General features: G+C 60.8%; 1 protein-coding gene and 1 long non-coding RNA gene across 4 annotated transcripts in view; one reads left to right on the top strand and one right to left on the bottom strand.

Annotated features, from left to right (window-relative positions):
• LOC103351528 (uncharacterized) overlaps positions 1-7,447 on the bottom strand; it is a 48,435-nt gene extending 40,988 nt beyond the window's left edge. For all 3 annotated transcript variants that reach the window (XR_011383556.1, XR_011383557.1, XR_007911472.2), the window contains exon 1: positions 5,282-7,447. This is a non-coding gene — a long non-coding RNA (uncharacterized lncRNA). The remainder of the gene's footprint in view (positions 1-5,281) is intronic.
• CA4 (carbonic anhydrase 4) lies at positions 4,889-12,122 on the top strand. Its single transcript, NM_001082372.1, is given in 8 exon segments — positions 4,889-4,978; positions 8,581-8,628; positions 9,427-9,582; positions 10,135-10,280; positions 10,395-10,487; positions 10,764-10,830; positions 10,984-11,147; positions 11,830-12,122. Coding segments are annotated over 8 exon segments (927 nt in total). The 5' UTR covers positions 4,889-4,920; the 3' UTR covers positions 12,025-12,122.
• Positions 12,123-15,167: the final 3,045 nt, after the last annotated feature.

The following is a 15,167-nucleotide window of genomic DNA, read 5'->3' as shown; positions in this document are numbered from 1 at the left end:
TGTGAGCCTGGGCTCCTGGGTCGGGACACTGGGGGAGGGGGGACACCCATGGGGGTTATTCCTAAGCTTTCTGCGTGGCAGGAACCAAACACAAGCCCTCCCCACTGCCTGGCTGCCGGTTCTACTGCGAAAGGTTCCGAGGGAGGGAGGAAGCTTCTGGCGGCTCCTCTGCCAGGAGGCCCTTGTCCTGCTCCAGGGACAGTCTGCGGCTAGCTCTCTCTCTCCCGGCCCCTCTTCCCGCTTCCCGGGATTCTCCCCGCAGCCCAGAGAAACGGGGCAGGCACGAAGAGGAGGGAACGGGGGCTGCCGCTCTCACAGGTGTTGGCAGAGAAGCGGCTGTCTTGTTTTTATTGAGAAATGGCAGAGATCCAGGCTGGGGAGTGGTGGAGCCAGGCTACGGATTAAACCTTGTTCTGTGTGGGATTTAATCTCAACATCAGGGTCACAAAAGCTGGAACCTCTGCAAACTCTTCCCTGAATCATCTGCTAATCAGTGGAAAGTCAGAGGGTGCGGGGAGCAAGGGCAGGAGGAGGCCGGGGCTCCCCGTGGGAGGTGTGTGTGGGCACCGGGTGCGGGGAAGGTAGCACGGAAGTGCACTGGGAAGCAGTGGCAGGGTTCAAATCTCACCTCTGCTCTCTCCTCACTGGGCAATCTGGGCAAGTCACTGGCTTCTCCGGGCCTCAGCTTCCGCTCCTGTAACTCGGCACAGTACTGAGGACCCTGTTCCCACCTGGGAGCAAGTGACCCTCTCAGAGGGTGTCTCCCTGACAATACAATCAGGATCCTGCTGTACACCCTCCACCAAAAGAAATTCCAGCCCACCCCTCGAATCCCAACAGAAAAGTCCTGCCAGCTAGCCCCCAAAACACTCACTTCCTGGTCTCTGCTCTCAGCGTCTCCCCTCTCTCCTGAACACCCACCTCCCTGCCTGCCCTCATCCGCTTCCTTGCTTGCATTTCTCTTCCCTTCCATGTCCTGTTTTGAATGTTAATTTATTTATTGATTCATGGACTTGAAAGGCAGGGCAACAGAGAGGGAGAGATATAGACAGAGACATCCTCCATCTGCTGGGTCACTCCCAGATGGCCCCAACAGCCAGGGTTGGGCCAGGCTGAAGCCAGGAGCCAGGAATTCCTTCGGGGTCTCCCATGTGGGTGGCAGGGGCCCAAGTACTTGAGCCATCCTCTGTTGCCTCCCAGGAAGCTGGACTGGCAGCAGAGGCAGGACTTGATCCCAGGTACTCCAACAAGGAATGTGGGAGGTCCAAGGGTTGGCTTAACCCCCTGCACCCCAAGGCCTGCCCCTCCCTTCCCTTTCTTGGTTAGCGCCCACTTCTCTTTTAAGGCTTAGCTCTGGTCTCACCTACAACTCCTTCTCCAGGCCACTCCTCTGGACTCTGGTAACATTCTGTGCCTAAAGCCATTGTCATCCTCAGGGCAGGAATCCGGGTGAGGTTTATTGAGCACTCACTAAGGGCCTGCCCCTCCACCGTGCCCAGCACTGTCCCGTTGAGTTGTAGCCGTACCCACGTGAGAGAAGCGCCATCCTTGTCCCCTTTCTCTTCATCAGGACGCTGAGCCCGAGGGGTGGAGGGCACGTTTCGGCTTGGGCTGTGAACCCAGGGCAGTGCGCTCCCAAGCCTGTTGTGCCTTTCCCTTCAGACTGTGCCTGCCTCGCATTCTCAGGATCGGGCATGGTAGCTGTGCATCTAGGGAGTTGTATTTGACCCGCCCCCGGGCTATGAAAACCAGAACCGAAGCTCTCCTGTGCCTTTGTCCCTTGCCTAGCGGCGATCCCAGGAGGGCTAAGTCAGAATCTCCCAAGTCCAGGCCCCTGCCACTCAGGTTCCCTTCCCAGCCCCCGCAGTACAGGGAAAGCCCTGAGGTCCAGGGCCCCGCCCACCCAATTTCACCCTAAAGCTGCCTTGGGTCAGGTTTGATTTCACATCTACACCTGCCAAGGGTCAGCTTGGATCCAGGTAGGTAGTCTCTGCTTAGAGACTATGGTCACATGTGCCGCTGTGCCAAGCCCCGGGCCAGCCTTCCTCAGACTCCAGCTCACTGAATCCTTGTGGCAGAGAGATGACAGTATGACTTCCATCTGCTGATAAGAGGAACTGAGGGTCCACCGGACAGTGCAGAACAAGTGGGCGGAGCTAGAAGAGGGTGGTCCTCAAAGCCCTTCAGCTTCCCCACTGCCCCCCTTCAGCTCTGGACAGGGCTCTGGGAGTGCAAATCCCCCGAGGACAAGAACTGTGATTCACCCTCGAATCTGCCCCGGGTACACCCGCAGCCACCAGGAAGCCGGTTGTGAAAGTCTGGGCTGGGCACGCTCTGCTCTCAGGTTCCCAATAACTGTTTATTGGCAGGGGCCAAGCAGGGCAGAGATCATCATCCCCGCTTTATGAATGAGGAAGTCGCAATCAGAGAGGAATAGCGAAGTTGCCTAAGGTCAACCCGAGTCAGAGGAAGAACAAAGACTTGAACTCAGGACCCCATATTCAGGATACTGGAGACGGAGTGCCGAGGAAGAGAAAGGAGGCTGCAGCGATAGGGCTGCTGGACAGGCAGCTTTCCAGGCATCAAGAAGCCCCCCGCCATGTGTTAGCATCCATCTCTGCCCTGATGACCCCAGAGCAGGCCTTGCCTCCTGCAGGGAAGCTGGGCCCCAGGCAGCCTGGACAGTGTGACAGGTGACTGGTTTATGGCAAGCCAGCTCTGGGGTTGTGGCAGGGAGATAAGCCTGGGAATGCTGAGACCAGAAGTGGGAGGGATAGGACAACCCAACCTGTGTGACCCTTACACCAGAGATAGCAGAGCCATCCCCCTGCCCCCCAGGACCCCTGGGCAGCCTCCTTGGTGCCTCCATGCATCCCAGCCTCCGCCCACATATGTCAGAGGGGACACCCGCAGGGCCCACTCCTCCTTCCTTATCTCCCTCCACACACCAGGATCCTCCTCCACTCTCCTACCCCCTCCCCCCATTTCTGATCACTCCCCTTTCTGGTCAGGGGCTGGCTTGGGGTCAGAGATTGGCATCCCCCCACCCCATCCCCCAGGCCTAAAAGAGCCATTTTTACAGCCATGGGAACAAAAACACTGCCCAGGAAAATCTCCCTAGAAAGGGGTGGGAAACAGTGGAGAAGCTCTTCCCACTCCATCATGGTCTCAGGCCAGCTGGAGGTTAAAATCTAAGGCAGGGCTGGCGCCGCGGCTCAATAGGCTAATCCTCCGCCTAGCGGCGCCGGCACACCGGGTTCTAGTCCCGGTCGGGGCGCCGGAGTCTGTCCCGGTTGCCCCTCTTCCAGGCCAGCCCTCTGCTGTGGCCAGGGAGTGCAGTGGAGGATGGCCCAGGTGCTTGGGCCCTGCACCCCATGGGAGACCAGGAAAAGCACCTGGCTCCTGGCTCCTGCCATCGGATCAGCGCGGTGCGCCGGCCGCGGCAGCCATTGGAGGGTGAACCAAGGGCAAAAGGAAGACCTTTCTCTCTGTCTCTCTCTCTCACTGTCCACTCTGCCTGTAAAAAAAAAAAAAAAAAAAAAAAAAAAATCTAAGGCAGTGTAGACAGTGGGTTAAATTCCAAAGCAGTGTAGATAGTGGGCCCAAGGCTGATGTGCACCCCCCGACACACACAACCTGCCTTTATAGGATCAAAGCTGCTCGCAGAGGCTGTGTGATCCGCGGCCAGAAGCTGGGAGCAGACCACCAGTCTGACCGAGGAGGAAGCCCCTTGGCCTGGGTGGTTCTGGGGGAGGCCATCCCCTTCAGAGGTCCCTCACCCAGGTTCAAAGGCCGGTAGGAGCCGAGAGGTTGGCAGCGGATGGGGAAGTGGCTGAACCAGAAAACCGGGGCTTCCTGTTGAGGGTGGGGGTCCCGGTCCTTGGCTTGGATCCTCCTCTCTCCCCCACCCCAGTCTGGGCTTCCCAAATTCCTGGGAAGGTCCCCTCCTCCATGCGGGACACACAGAACCTGCAGAAGAAGGGGACCCCAGGCAAGAGAGGAGACAAGAAAGGCAGCTTCCCTTATGCCATCGGCCAGTGTTCCCAAACGCTGGGACTTTTCCTTTCCCCCGACGCCTCTGCAGACCCTTTGCAGGTGGGAGAACTGAGTGTCTATTCAGATCCCGGGCGCTTCTCAGCTCTCCGGTCCAGGGAGGCCTCGGGAGGACCCAGCCCCTGGCCTCCGACCCCTCGGTTCCTCCCCCACTGAGCCCCCTGGCAGTCTGCGTCAGGGTCGCTCCCTCGGCACTTCCCAGACACAACCGCTCTGGGCAGTTTTGTTCCGTGTTGAAAGAGGGTCTTTGGTCATTTTGGAAATTAGCTTTGGAGCAGCCTGGGAGGAAACAGCAGGGAAAAAAAAAAAAAAAGATGAGCCCCAGGGAACGGGCGATCGTGGCCAGAGCTCTCCCCGGGGCCGCCGACGCGACACTCAGCAGCGCGCACGCCCCCACGCCCTCCTCCACAGCACCAAACCCGCGCGGTTGCAAGGACCCATTTCAAGATCCTTGCGCAGTGGCTGGCGCCAAAATGATGATGGAAACCAGGAATCTGGGGCACTCGCCCCCGTGGAAGTAAAGCGCTTTGTGCTGCCACTGCCTTGGTCCCCAACCAGCAGCCAGGGCGCGAAAGGCACTCTTTAGGGCAGAGGGGATGCTGACGGAGTGAGGGGGCCTCACGCCCCAAGCCAAGGGGGGCAGGGCGGGGCGGGGGATGGGGGAGAGCGATGATTTCAGATCGGGGACTGGACGCGGGGAGGGAGAGGAGGCCCCGCCAGGGGGAGGAGCCGCCTCCCGCGACCGCTGTCGGGGCTCGCTCCCGTCGCGGCTCCGCTATAAAACCCCGGCCAGCATGCTCGCCGCAGCCCCCGCGGCTTCCTTGGCGCGCGACCCCCGCTTGGACGCCTTCTTCGCTCCGGAACACCATGCAGCTACTGTTTGCACTCCTGGCCCTCGGCGCGCTCCGGCCCCTGGCCGGCGAAGGTGAGCGCCTGGGTTTCCGCCCCAGGTGCACCTCGGAGGCGCCCTCTACGCCCCCGGCCTCGCGCCCCTGCTGAGGCTCGGCTGCGGGCGGTTGCGCGCGGTACGGAGGTGACAGGGGCGCGGGGGGCGGGCGGCCGGGCCCGGGGACGCGCGAGCTCCGGGGCGCACACGCGCTGTAGCCGGCGGGTGCGGGCCAGGGTGTGTGCGCCGCCGCACGGTGTGCTCGTGGCCCGCGGCCGGGGGCGTGAGTCGGTGGCAGGGCTGGGCCTCTGACCCGCCTCGGCGCACGCCTCTTTTTCTCACCCTGCTGCGGCTCCGTCCGTCTGCGGGTGGCCGTCGGTCCCGCCGCGGCTCAGTGCTGCGTGCTGCCCCCGGCCCAGAACAAGGGCAGTAGTGGGGTGCGGTAGGGTCCTGGCCCTCTCCAGGTGTTTGCAGGCTCCCCTCGCCGTCCCAGCCCCCCGCGCTGGATTAGGAGCCTGGCGGGGGGCACTGGAGACCCGAGGTCCCGGCTGAGCCGGTCTTTCCGGACGGGGTGATTTTCGTTTAAAGATTAATGGTGAGGCCGAGCTCTTAATTATTCGACTAGGTGGGAGGTGGCAGGAGAGACGTGTTAATATTTGATAAGGAGCTGAAGGCGCTCACGGAGGCCGGGCCCCATCTCCACGGCCCCGCGGCGCTTCCAGGAGGGCCCCATCTGCCTGCCGGTCTCCAGCCCAGCTGTCCTCCTTGGCTCTGGGGTCTCCCCACCCCGGCTAGACCTCCCCTTCAAAGTTAGGTGCTCTGTCCTTGCAGGCGGCGGTGAGGGCTGAGGGTGCCCGAGGCTACAGGAGGGACTTAGCTGGGCTTGGAGCTTCCCAAGGAAGGAGGACCGAGAAAAGGCAGAATTTCTGTAAAAAAAACAAAAACGCACAGGGACATTTAAAACCTAAGTATCTGGGAACACCTGTGCTGTATAGCCACCAGGCAGGCTGAGCCACTAATCTGTTTTCTTATCTACAAAAAGGAATAGTGATTGCAGGTGTTGGGTTAGAGATTGGAATGAGATAAAGACTGTCAGTGCTCCCAAGGTGCCTACCTGTGCGGCTCAGCCCAGTGCTGGGGACCAGATGGTCAGGAATTCAGCTGGACTGGCTGCCTCACACAAGCTGGGCTTTCCTTGGTGCCAGGATTTTCTGACCAGGACCCGCCTTGCTCATCCCCAGAGGGACCAGGTTGCATAAAGAAGCCCAGACCCCCCAGCATCTGCTCCCACCGAGAGAGGGAGAGGGGAGGGGATCTGGCCCCTCCGGAGCCCCAGACCCCTGGCCAGGACGCACAGAGACTTTGCCCAGCACACACTGGGTTTTGCTGAGCTGGCTTTCAGGATCCCCCTTCCCTCCAGGCGGGCGGGGTGAGCAAGGTCCATGGGGGGAGAGAGCTGCTTCTGCCATCTCTAAAGAAGGGGGGGGGCGGTGAGGTTGCAGTGGGGACAGTGGCTGGGTGACTGGCAGTGGATTTTAGGGTTCTTTGGAGCTTGGAGCTAAGATACATGGGTAGCCCCTCTCCCTCTGCAGCCTTCTTGGCCGTGGCTGGAGACAGTGGGCCAAGACAGGGGAACCTGGGCACCAATGAGTACAGGGGTGGAACTGGTAGGGGCCCCTGCCGGTTCCTGACTGCCAGCCAGCACTCCACCCTCACAACACGGACACAGACCTCAGCCCTGGCCTTGGCCTCATCATCGCTGTGTTCTCCTGACTCCTGAAGGGGTAGTTACAAGCGCATTCAGCCAAGCAGGTCAAAAATCTCCGTGATTAAGACTGTGGATCAGAGGTCACCACTACAGACCCAGGAGCTGCAGCGAGAGCCAGGGACAGGGTGAATTCCTGAGAAACGCTCACCCTGGACCAGATGGGCCCCGGGGAGCTGCTCCGAGAGCTGGCTCCCGCAGCTCTGCAGCTCCGGCTTGAGCAGGGGAGTTCAGGGAGAGCTTCCCCCCACTCGCCCCAGGAGGAGGGGGGCTCCAGGCCAAAGGAGGGGCCTGCTAGACCACAGAGACCTTGCTGAGGGAAGGGGCCCTGGGCCACCACAGCAGGGATGCTCTCCCCAGCCAGTGACCTCTGATCCCGGTGGGCGGCAGCACCTTCTGCCTGAAGGGGAATGCAGGGCAGAGCCAGAGCCCGCAGCCAGGTGGACAGAGCGCTGCCCCCTGCAGGAAGGGGTCGCAGCGGGCCTCGGGGAGGGGTTTCCAGAGACAGCAGAGCGCTGTGCAGGCCAGGAGATGAACCGTCCCTGAAATAGGCTACACAGCAGGGGAGGCACAGCATGGATCCCCGCTGGGGGCGGGGCTTGCTCTCCAGGCCCAGAGCCCTCCCCCAGGGCACTAGCAGGGGCTCCAGCTTCTCAGGGCTCTCTCCCCAACCTGTCCCCGTTCCAGCACCCCCTCCCCTGGCCCAGACCCCAGAGATGGGCTGGGCAGCACGCAGGCAAGGAGGGGGCCGTGCTTAGGCGTGGCGGTCTTGGCTGCGGCTGCGCTTGGGAGTGGGAATTTTCTTAGGAAATTTCCTCATCCCTGAGTTCTTTCCAGCTCATTTCATGCTGCTCCTCTCTGCCCCTGCTTGGCCGGGGCCATCTGCTCCCCGACAGGAGGCCGCCAGAGGGAGGGAGGCAGCGGGACGGAAGGCTGCATCCCAGGGAACTTTCTGAGCCCCAGCCTCCCGGAACACCCTCTGCCACCCCTCGTTTACTCCTCCTCACAGCCCCGTGAGGTGGGTGCGTGTAGACCCCATTTTAGAGATGATGAAACCGAGGCCCAGGGAGATTGGGGGACGTGTCTGCTTCCTAAGTGGCTCAGCAGAATTTTAGCCCCAGATAAAATGCTTTATTCACCCTGCTGGCGCAACCACTTAGTCTTTGTTGTTAAGGTAGTTGTTTTTTTAATTAACAGACTATTTTTGGAGCAGTTTTGAGTTTACAGGAAAGGGGAGCAGGAAGCACAGGGGTCCCCTGCGGCCCTCTGCCCTGCACGGTTTCCCTTCGAGTGCCTGGCACTGGTGGGGAACATTTGTGGTGCGGCCTTTTTCCCCAGATGCCCGGTTCTGCCATCCCAAGGCAGAGGATGGAGTTTAGCCAAGAATGGGACTTCCCATGGTGGGGGCTGGCACTTGGGGGAAGGGCAGCCTCATCTCCTCTGCCCTCTCCCATCAGCCCTTGGAAGGCTGGGAAGGCAGCCAGGCTGACCCTGGCTCCCAGGTCCAGGGATAATCCTCCTCCTCCCCTCTCCAGGTTTGGGGTGGGGATTGGAGGGAGGAGGGGGAGGCAGGTGACCAAGGGATGGAGAATGTCCAGGCCAGCTGCACAGTTGGAGCTATTGGGCCCAGGGGGGTCTAGGGGGTTGGCCGAGGGGGGACAGCCCTAGGTTTTCTTATTCAGTCCCCTTTGCCTGGGTTCTCACCCCACCCCAGGGGCTCTGACCCTAAGAGTGTCCCCGTGGGTGCAGGTGCATGTGCGCATGCACACACACAGAGTTCCCACGTGCACAGCTCATCGGGCGCTTAGACAGTCTGTGCTCACAGCGCCTCTGACCAGCACCCCCCAGGCTCACACCCTTCTCCTGTCTGCCGTAGAGTTACACTGGTGCTACGAGATTCAAGCGTCTAACTACTCCTGCCTGGGTGAGTACAGCCAGTCTGCGGGTGGGCCCTCCTGCGTGGTGGGGAACCCCTCAGGGGGTGGGAGGCAGCCCCTCAACACCCACACAAACTCCTAATGCTCAGGGAACACAAGCTGACCGAAGTCCTCGAAGTCCAGCAGGTCAGCACTGAAAGGGAGATGCGTTTGACTTCCTTTAAAAAAAAGTGCATTCATTTGAAAGGCAGAGAGAGGAGAGAAGGTCTCTGCTCACGAAGTGGAGAGTTGGGTTTACCCCAGTGCCTCCCCCTGCAGAGGGGAGTGGTCCCTTGCAGTTTTATCCAGATGCAGCCCTTTCTTCCTGGCCCTGCTGTGTGTCAGTAGCTTATTGGCCTGCCCCATCCCCTGCCCAGCTGAGCTCTGAGGGTGAGGAACCAGGCCTCCTCCCCTCCCCCCATTCCTCAGATAATGCTTGGTGTCTCTGGAGCAGCCCTTGGGGGGCAGGGCGGTCCCATGCCACAGCTCTCAAACCCACTCCTATTCAGCTCCTTTGAATTTCAGAATGTCCCACTTCTCAGTTGACAAAACCAGGGCTCAGAGAGCTGGTGTCCCTACCCAGAGCTCACAGCCACCCGCTGGCCACCTCCTTCCCGCCCTCTCCCCACCCCTCTCACCCCCCCCCCACCTCCGCCACAACTGCCACTGGAGGACAAGGAGGCAGGCCAGGGGCCGGTGAGGGCCGGCTTGTGAGCGGAGTGTCCCAGCAATGTGGCCTCCCAACCATCCCCAGACCTTGCATCCAGCGAGCTGGGTACCTGACTCCCAGCACCCGCTGTGCTCAGGGCCAGACAAGTGGCAGGAGGACTGCCAGAAAAGCCGCCAGTCCCCCATCAACATCGTCACCACCAAGGCAGAGGTGGACCACAGCCTGGGACGCTTCCACTTCTCCGGCTACGACCAGAGGGAAGCACGACTCGTGGAGAACAACGGGCACTCAGGTGGGCCTCGGGTGGCCTTAGTAGAGGACCTGGGCAGGACCAGGAGGCAGGGGCTCCCTCTACTAGAGGGGCTGCAAACCTCATGGTAGGGGAGGGGCGGGGAAGCACAGGCTCCAGCGAGGAGGGAACACTTGAGGTGCGACCGGTGAGGGCGGTGTTCCAGGAAGAAGGCTCGACCTCTGCAAAGGCACAGAGGCGTGAAGCAGCCTGCCAGGGACCTGCCAGGAGGAGTAGTTCCATGTGGATGGAGGGCGGAGAGAAGAGCTGGGAGGGGCTGGAGCGAGGCCCAGGGACAGGTCACCGTCACCGAGGAGTCTGGCCATGACCCTGGGGACAGCAAGGCACTGCCAAGGGGCTATAGCAGAAGAGGGACCAGCGCAGTTGCCACCTGGGGGCTGTGGGCGTTGTACAGGAGAAAGGGAAGCACTGAGGAGGCTCAGCCGTACTGCCCCATCCCATCCCTGGGGGCCCAGGACTGGAGCCTCTAGGGGCGGGAGCAGGGGGGAGGGGCTGGGGAGGCTGGTGCAAGGGTCTCTGGTCCTGTGCCCCCAGTGATGGTGTCGCTGGGGGATGAGATCTCCATCAGTGGAGGAGGACTGCCTGCCCGGTACCGAGCCACGCAGCTGCACCTGCACTGGTCCCAGGAGCTGGACAGGGGCTCGGAGCACAGCCTTGACGGGGAGCGCTCTGCCATGGAGGTGAGGGTCCCCTTCCCGACTATGGCCTTGGCTGGGCTCGGGCTCTACCTGCCTTGGGCAAGAAGGGTGGCCTGGATGCTCACAGGTCCTCTCTCTCCCTCATGCCCCCACCAGATGCACATAGTCCACCAGAAGGAGACGGGGACCTCAGGGAACGAGGTCCAGGACTCTGACGACTCGATAGCAGTGCTGGCCTTCCTGGTGGAGGTGGGCTTCCCACTCCTGGTCCCCGGCCAGCCGGGGTGCAAGGAGCTGTTGCTTAGGACCCAAGGCCTGGGGCTCCAGCAGGGCAGGAGGTGTTGGTTGGGGGAGGCCCCAACGTCCCCACTGTTTCTGGGTAGCTGTGTATCCCAAGGCTGGGGGGTGCCTGGAGCCTCATTCCCAGAAGCTTCCTGCTGCCCCCTCCCCGGGTCAGGAGAATGACCTGAGGGTCCCCATCAGCTCCCTCAGTGCCCTCTCAAGCCCCCTTCCCTCCCATTCTAGGCCGGACCCACGATGAATGAGGGCTTCCAACCCCTGGTGACGGCTCTGTCTGCTATCTCCATCCCTGGTGAGTCAGGTGGGGACAGACGGGGAGGGGGCTTCTTCCTGCAAAGGAAGAGGCCGGGTGTGGGGCCCAGGGCTCCTGGAGAGAGGTGATGAGGGGCTCTCTCCCTGTTCCTGACCCCCCACCCCGACACCACCCTCCCCATCCCCACGGCAGGCACGAATACCACGATGGCCCTGAGCAGCCTGTGGGACCTGCTGCCCGCGGAGGAGGAGCTCAGGCACTACTTCCGCTACATGGGCTCCCTCACCACACCGGCCTGCAGCGAGACGGTTGTCTGGACTGTGTTCCAGGAGCCCATTCGGCTCCACAGAGACCAGGTACACAGAGCCTTCCCGCTGCCTGGCTCCCCAGAAATCATCCTTCTGTGTGCCGCCAGGGGTCCCTGGGGTGGGGTAGGGAGCCCCAGAGCCATTCCGTGCAAGAAGGATCTGGGCTGTTTCATGTCCCGGCAGAGAAAGGGGCTGAAACCAGGTACGGCCAGCGAGCCAGTGTCCTGGGGAGAAGGCAGCTGGCCACGGCAGCAGGAGGAAATAGCCACTCATTCAGCAAGCTCTGGGCTCTTGGGAGACCACAGTGAGCCCGAAGAGCCCAACTCCCAGTTCTTCCCCCTCTCTAACAGCAATTCTCAAAGCGTGGTCCCTCGACCAATGCGTCAACCTCATCAGCAGTGCGACTTTGCTGGAAAATGCTCAGTCTCAGGCCTCACCCCAGACCCACTGAACCTGTCACCCTGGGGTGAGGCCTCCCAGCGGCTCCTGCTTGAGCCCTGCTGTGTGTGACGCTGCAGATCAGTGAGAACAGAGTACCGGAGCGGCCACGGGCCCTCAGCACTCTGAGTTAGGGAAGGCCTTTTACATCTTCCTAACACCCCGGAGAGGTTGGCGTCTTGAGCCAGTCTTCCCCTTGAGGGCTCAGAGAGGTGAGCTGCCTGCCTGAGGCCACACAGCAGGGAGTGTAGCTGCACCTGCTGGCGCCTGCTGAGCCCTGTCCATCCCGCAGATCCTGGAGTTCTCGAGCAAGCTCTACTATGACCAGGAGCGGAAGATGAACATGAAGGACAACGTCAGGCCGCTGCAGCGCCTGGGGGACCGCTCGGTGTTTAAGTCACAGGCCGCAGGCCAGCTGCTACCCTTGCCCCTGCCTACTCTGCTGGTCCCCACACTCGCCTGCGTGATGGCCGGCCTCCTCCGATGATGGCTCGCTCGCTTCTGCATGGCTGATCTCTGACCTCTGATGGTGTGGCTTCCCGCACTGGGCTTGAGTGAATGATTAAAATATGGATATATTTTTGGAGAAACTTTCTGAAGTTTTGTTTTCTAGCTCTCCACAATTACCGCTGTCCTGCTGAACCTCACCCCCCCCCCCCCCCACTGCCCAGGGCAGAGGCCTTAAAGCCTGAGGCTTCTTGCAGGTACCACCAGGTGCCCCCATGTCCCGCCTTTGTGGATTCCCTGTTTATACCCCAGCTCTATTCTCTCCTGACCTTGGAGCTCCAACATAGCCAAAGCCAGAGGATCCAAACTAACTTCTTCCATCGCCAGGGAACTGAGGCTCTGAAGGGAAAAGAGGCTGGCCAGAGGCTGCATGTAGGGGCTAGAGCGGAGCCCACCAAGGCCCCCGCGTCCTAGGGATGGACAGTCGATTGTGTGTGGGTGCAGCCTTAGCAAGGTGGGCAGCAGGGAGCTCCTTTGTTGGCGCCAATATTTCTCAGGCATGTCTACTGCAGGCCCTGGGGATATAGCTGGGAGTAAAACAGGAGAAAACACCTGCCTTCCTGGAATTCTTACAGAAATGGACACGGGTGGCTGGCCCAGTGATTAACACAGCCGTATCCCACATCGGAGGGCCTGGGTTCAACTCCTGGCTCCGGTTCCTGATTCCTGCCACTGCAGACCCTGGGAGGCAGTCATTGGATTCCTGCCATAAGGGAGACCTGGATTGAGATCCTGCCTTCAGGCTCTGGCCCTAACCCAGGCATTCTGGGAATGAAACAGCACTTGGGAGCTCTGTGTGGCTGTCTCTGCTTCTCAAATACATTTAAAAAAAAATAAATGGACACATTGTCTAGGATATAAGAAGGCAGTAAGTGCTAAGGGGAAAGACAAGTGGGAGAAGAGTGGCTGCAGATTCCGTGGGTGGACAGGGAGGAGGAAGAGGCACCCGGCGGCTGGAAGGGCAGCCATCTGGAGGCAGCAAATGTTCTGACTCTGAGCGGGGGGCCCTGGGAGAAACAGCAGGGGCTGCAGAGGTGGGGAAGCAGAGGGCATGGGAGAGGGTGGGTGGGGTGAGAGACACAAGGGCTGAGGCCCTTGCAGGATCCCCTATGGACATGGTTTGGAGCCACCAGAGCACATGGGCAGAGGGATGTGATCTGGCTGTGTTGTGCAGCAGGGGTGGAGAGCAGAGGGCAGGGTGTGGGGGAATAGTGCAGAGGCTACAGGATTTGCTGGCAGGTCAGCCCAGGGAGGTGGGAGGAAGGGGGGGTCACAGGTGAGACCTGGGGGAGGAAAAGTGATGCTCCCCCTCCTCCACCCCTCCCCAGTTGCTGGCCAAGAATAAGCAACCCCACCCTTTGCCAGTGACCACACAGCTGGGGGTGCTGGCATTGCCATTACCATGGCAACAGCTGGCAGCCTGTGTCAGCAGAGAGTGTGTGGACACTGAGTCTGTTCTGTGGTTCCCACACAGCCTGTGGCGGGGGGGAGGGGGGTCTAAGCCGCTTCCTCCACCCCCACCAGAGGCTCAGGGTTCTGAGGTCAGAACTGTTTCTCCCTACTCCCTACCAATACCCTAACACCTCTCCACCTTGTCCCTGCCCTCAAGGCCATGTTCGGTGAGTAACATGGCAGCAGAACCAGGGAGTCCCAGTTTTTTGCAAGACAGGAGGGCAGCTCTGCTTCTCCACCCCCAGGCAAGAGACACATGACCCTCCCACCTCCTGCCTGTCGCCTAGTAATAAGCCTAGCCAGTGGGAGTCAGAATGGGCACAGCTTGTCCAGGGCCCAGGGCTCAGGCCAGTCCCCCACATCCCACCTGCCCTCCCTGCGGCCTGGACTCCCAGCAAAGTCACTCCCTGCCAGGCCGCGCCAAGGGTGAGGCCACACCCGGAGGCCAAGGCTGCTGGGCATTGCTGTTTGTGTGTGTTCCTGAAGAGCTTCCTCTTCTGAGCAAGTTCATTCCCTCGTGTCTGCGTGGGCAGACCCCCACCCTGGAAAACGTGGGTGGCTCTAAGTTCCCTGTGCCCAGCCTGGCCCCTGAGCCCGCCTTTCATTCATTTCTGAGCACCCTGGTGACCGTGACCGCACTGGGTACACGCGCACACACACTTTCACTGCCTGTTCTAGAGAAGGCTCCTGGCTCACCGTTTCGGCCACAGCATGACTTCCCTGAGGCTCGCCGGCTCTTTTCAGTTCCCCACGCGGAGCAGGAGGCACATTGGTTGAATGCCTACTACAGCTGGGCATGGGCCCCACAACCTTCCTATCAGGGTGGTATTCTCTCTCCCATTGCATGGATGAGGAAACTGAGGCACCGAGAGGTGTCATGGACCCTCAGAGCCTGGGGTCATTTCTCTGCACCTCCTCGGCCCCCACAGCCAGCACTGTCCTTGGGCAGAGTCACAGCAACAGGGGACAGACATCTGTGACAGGGGCAGGGTGGAGTGAGCAGCACCCCCTCCCACCCTGCCTCCTCTGTTTTCTATCCCCAACGGGACGCCTTGCTGGCCTCGATTAGAGTTGGCATCCGGGTGGGAGCTGGTGGCTAAAAATACTCCCCATGTGTTTAGACCATTCTTGGAAAATAAACTTCCCCATCTTGGCTCCTGGTTTGCATACTCACTGGCCCTGCTTCCTGCGGCTCTGATCTGTGTGCTGGGGGGAGGAAGGGGAGAGCAGACAGGTCCATGAGGGCCTGGGGTTGCAGGGGTGAGGGTGGCGTGTGAGCATACCTGAGTGTAAGCTGCTGCGTCACACAGAACTCCAGGGGGCGCCTGTGCCGAGCCCACGTGGAGAGCTGTCCCTGGCCTGAGCCCTGGGGTGGAAGCAGGGCCTTCTGCGCTGGGCCTTGATGAATCCACCTGCAGAGGGGGTAACTTGGCTCTCCCATCTGACCAGGCTGAGCTGTCCCCAGGTTCCTGCCAGTGACCTCGGGAGGAAGGCCAGGCCTATCTCTCTGGGTGGGGCACGGCTCCTGCATCCCGAATCACACATGTCCCAGAGGCTCTGTTTGTTTATCTGTGTGGGGACAAAGGCACTGCCTCCTCTACAGATGAAGAGTGATGTCCCAGGCCCAGGCAGGCCCAGGGAGGGGCTTCCTCTGGAGGAGAGCAGCGGGAC

The sequence above is a fragment of the Oryctolagus cuniculus genome, chromosome 17 (assembly GCF_964237555.1).
Source record: "Oryctolagus cuniculus chromosome 17, mOryCun1.1, whole genome shotgun sequence".
NCBI classification, from domain to species: domain Eukaryota; kingdom Metazoa; phylum Chordata; class Mammalia; order Lagomorpha; family Leporidae; genus Oryctolagus; species Oryctolagus cuniculus.
This window is presented reverse-complemented; position numbering and strand designations above follow the sequence as displayed.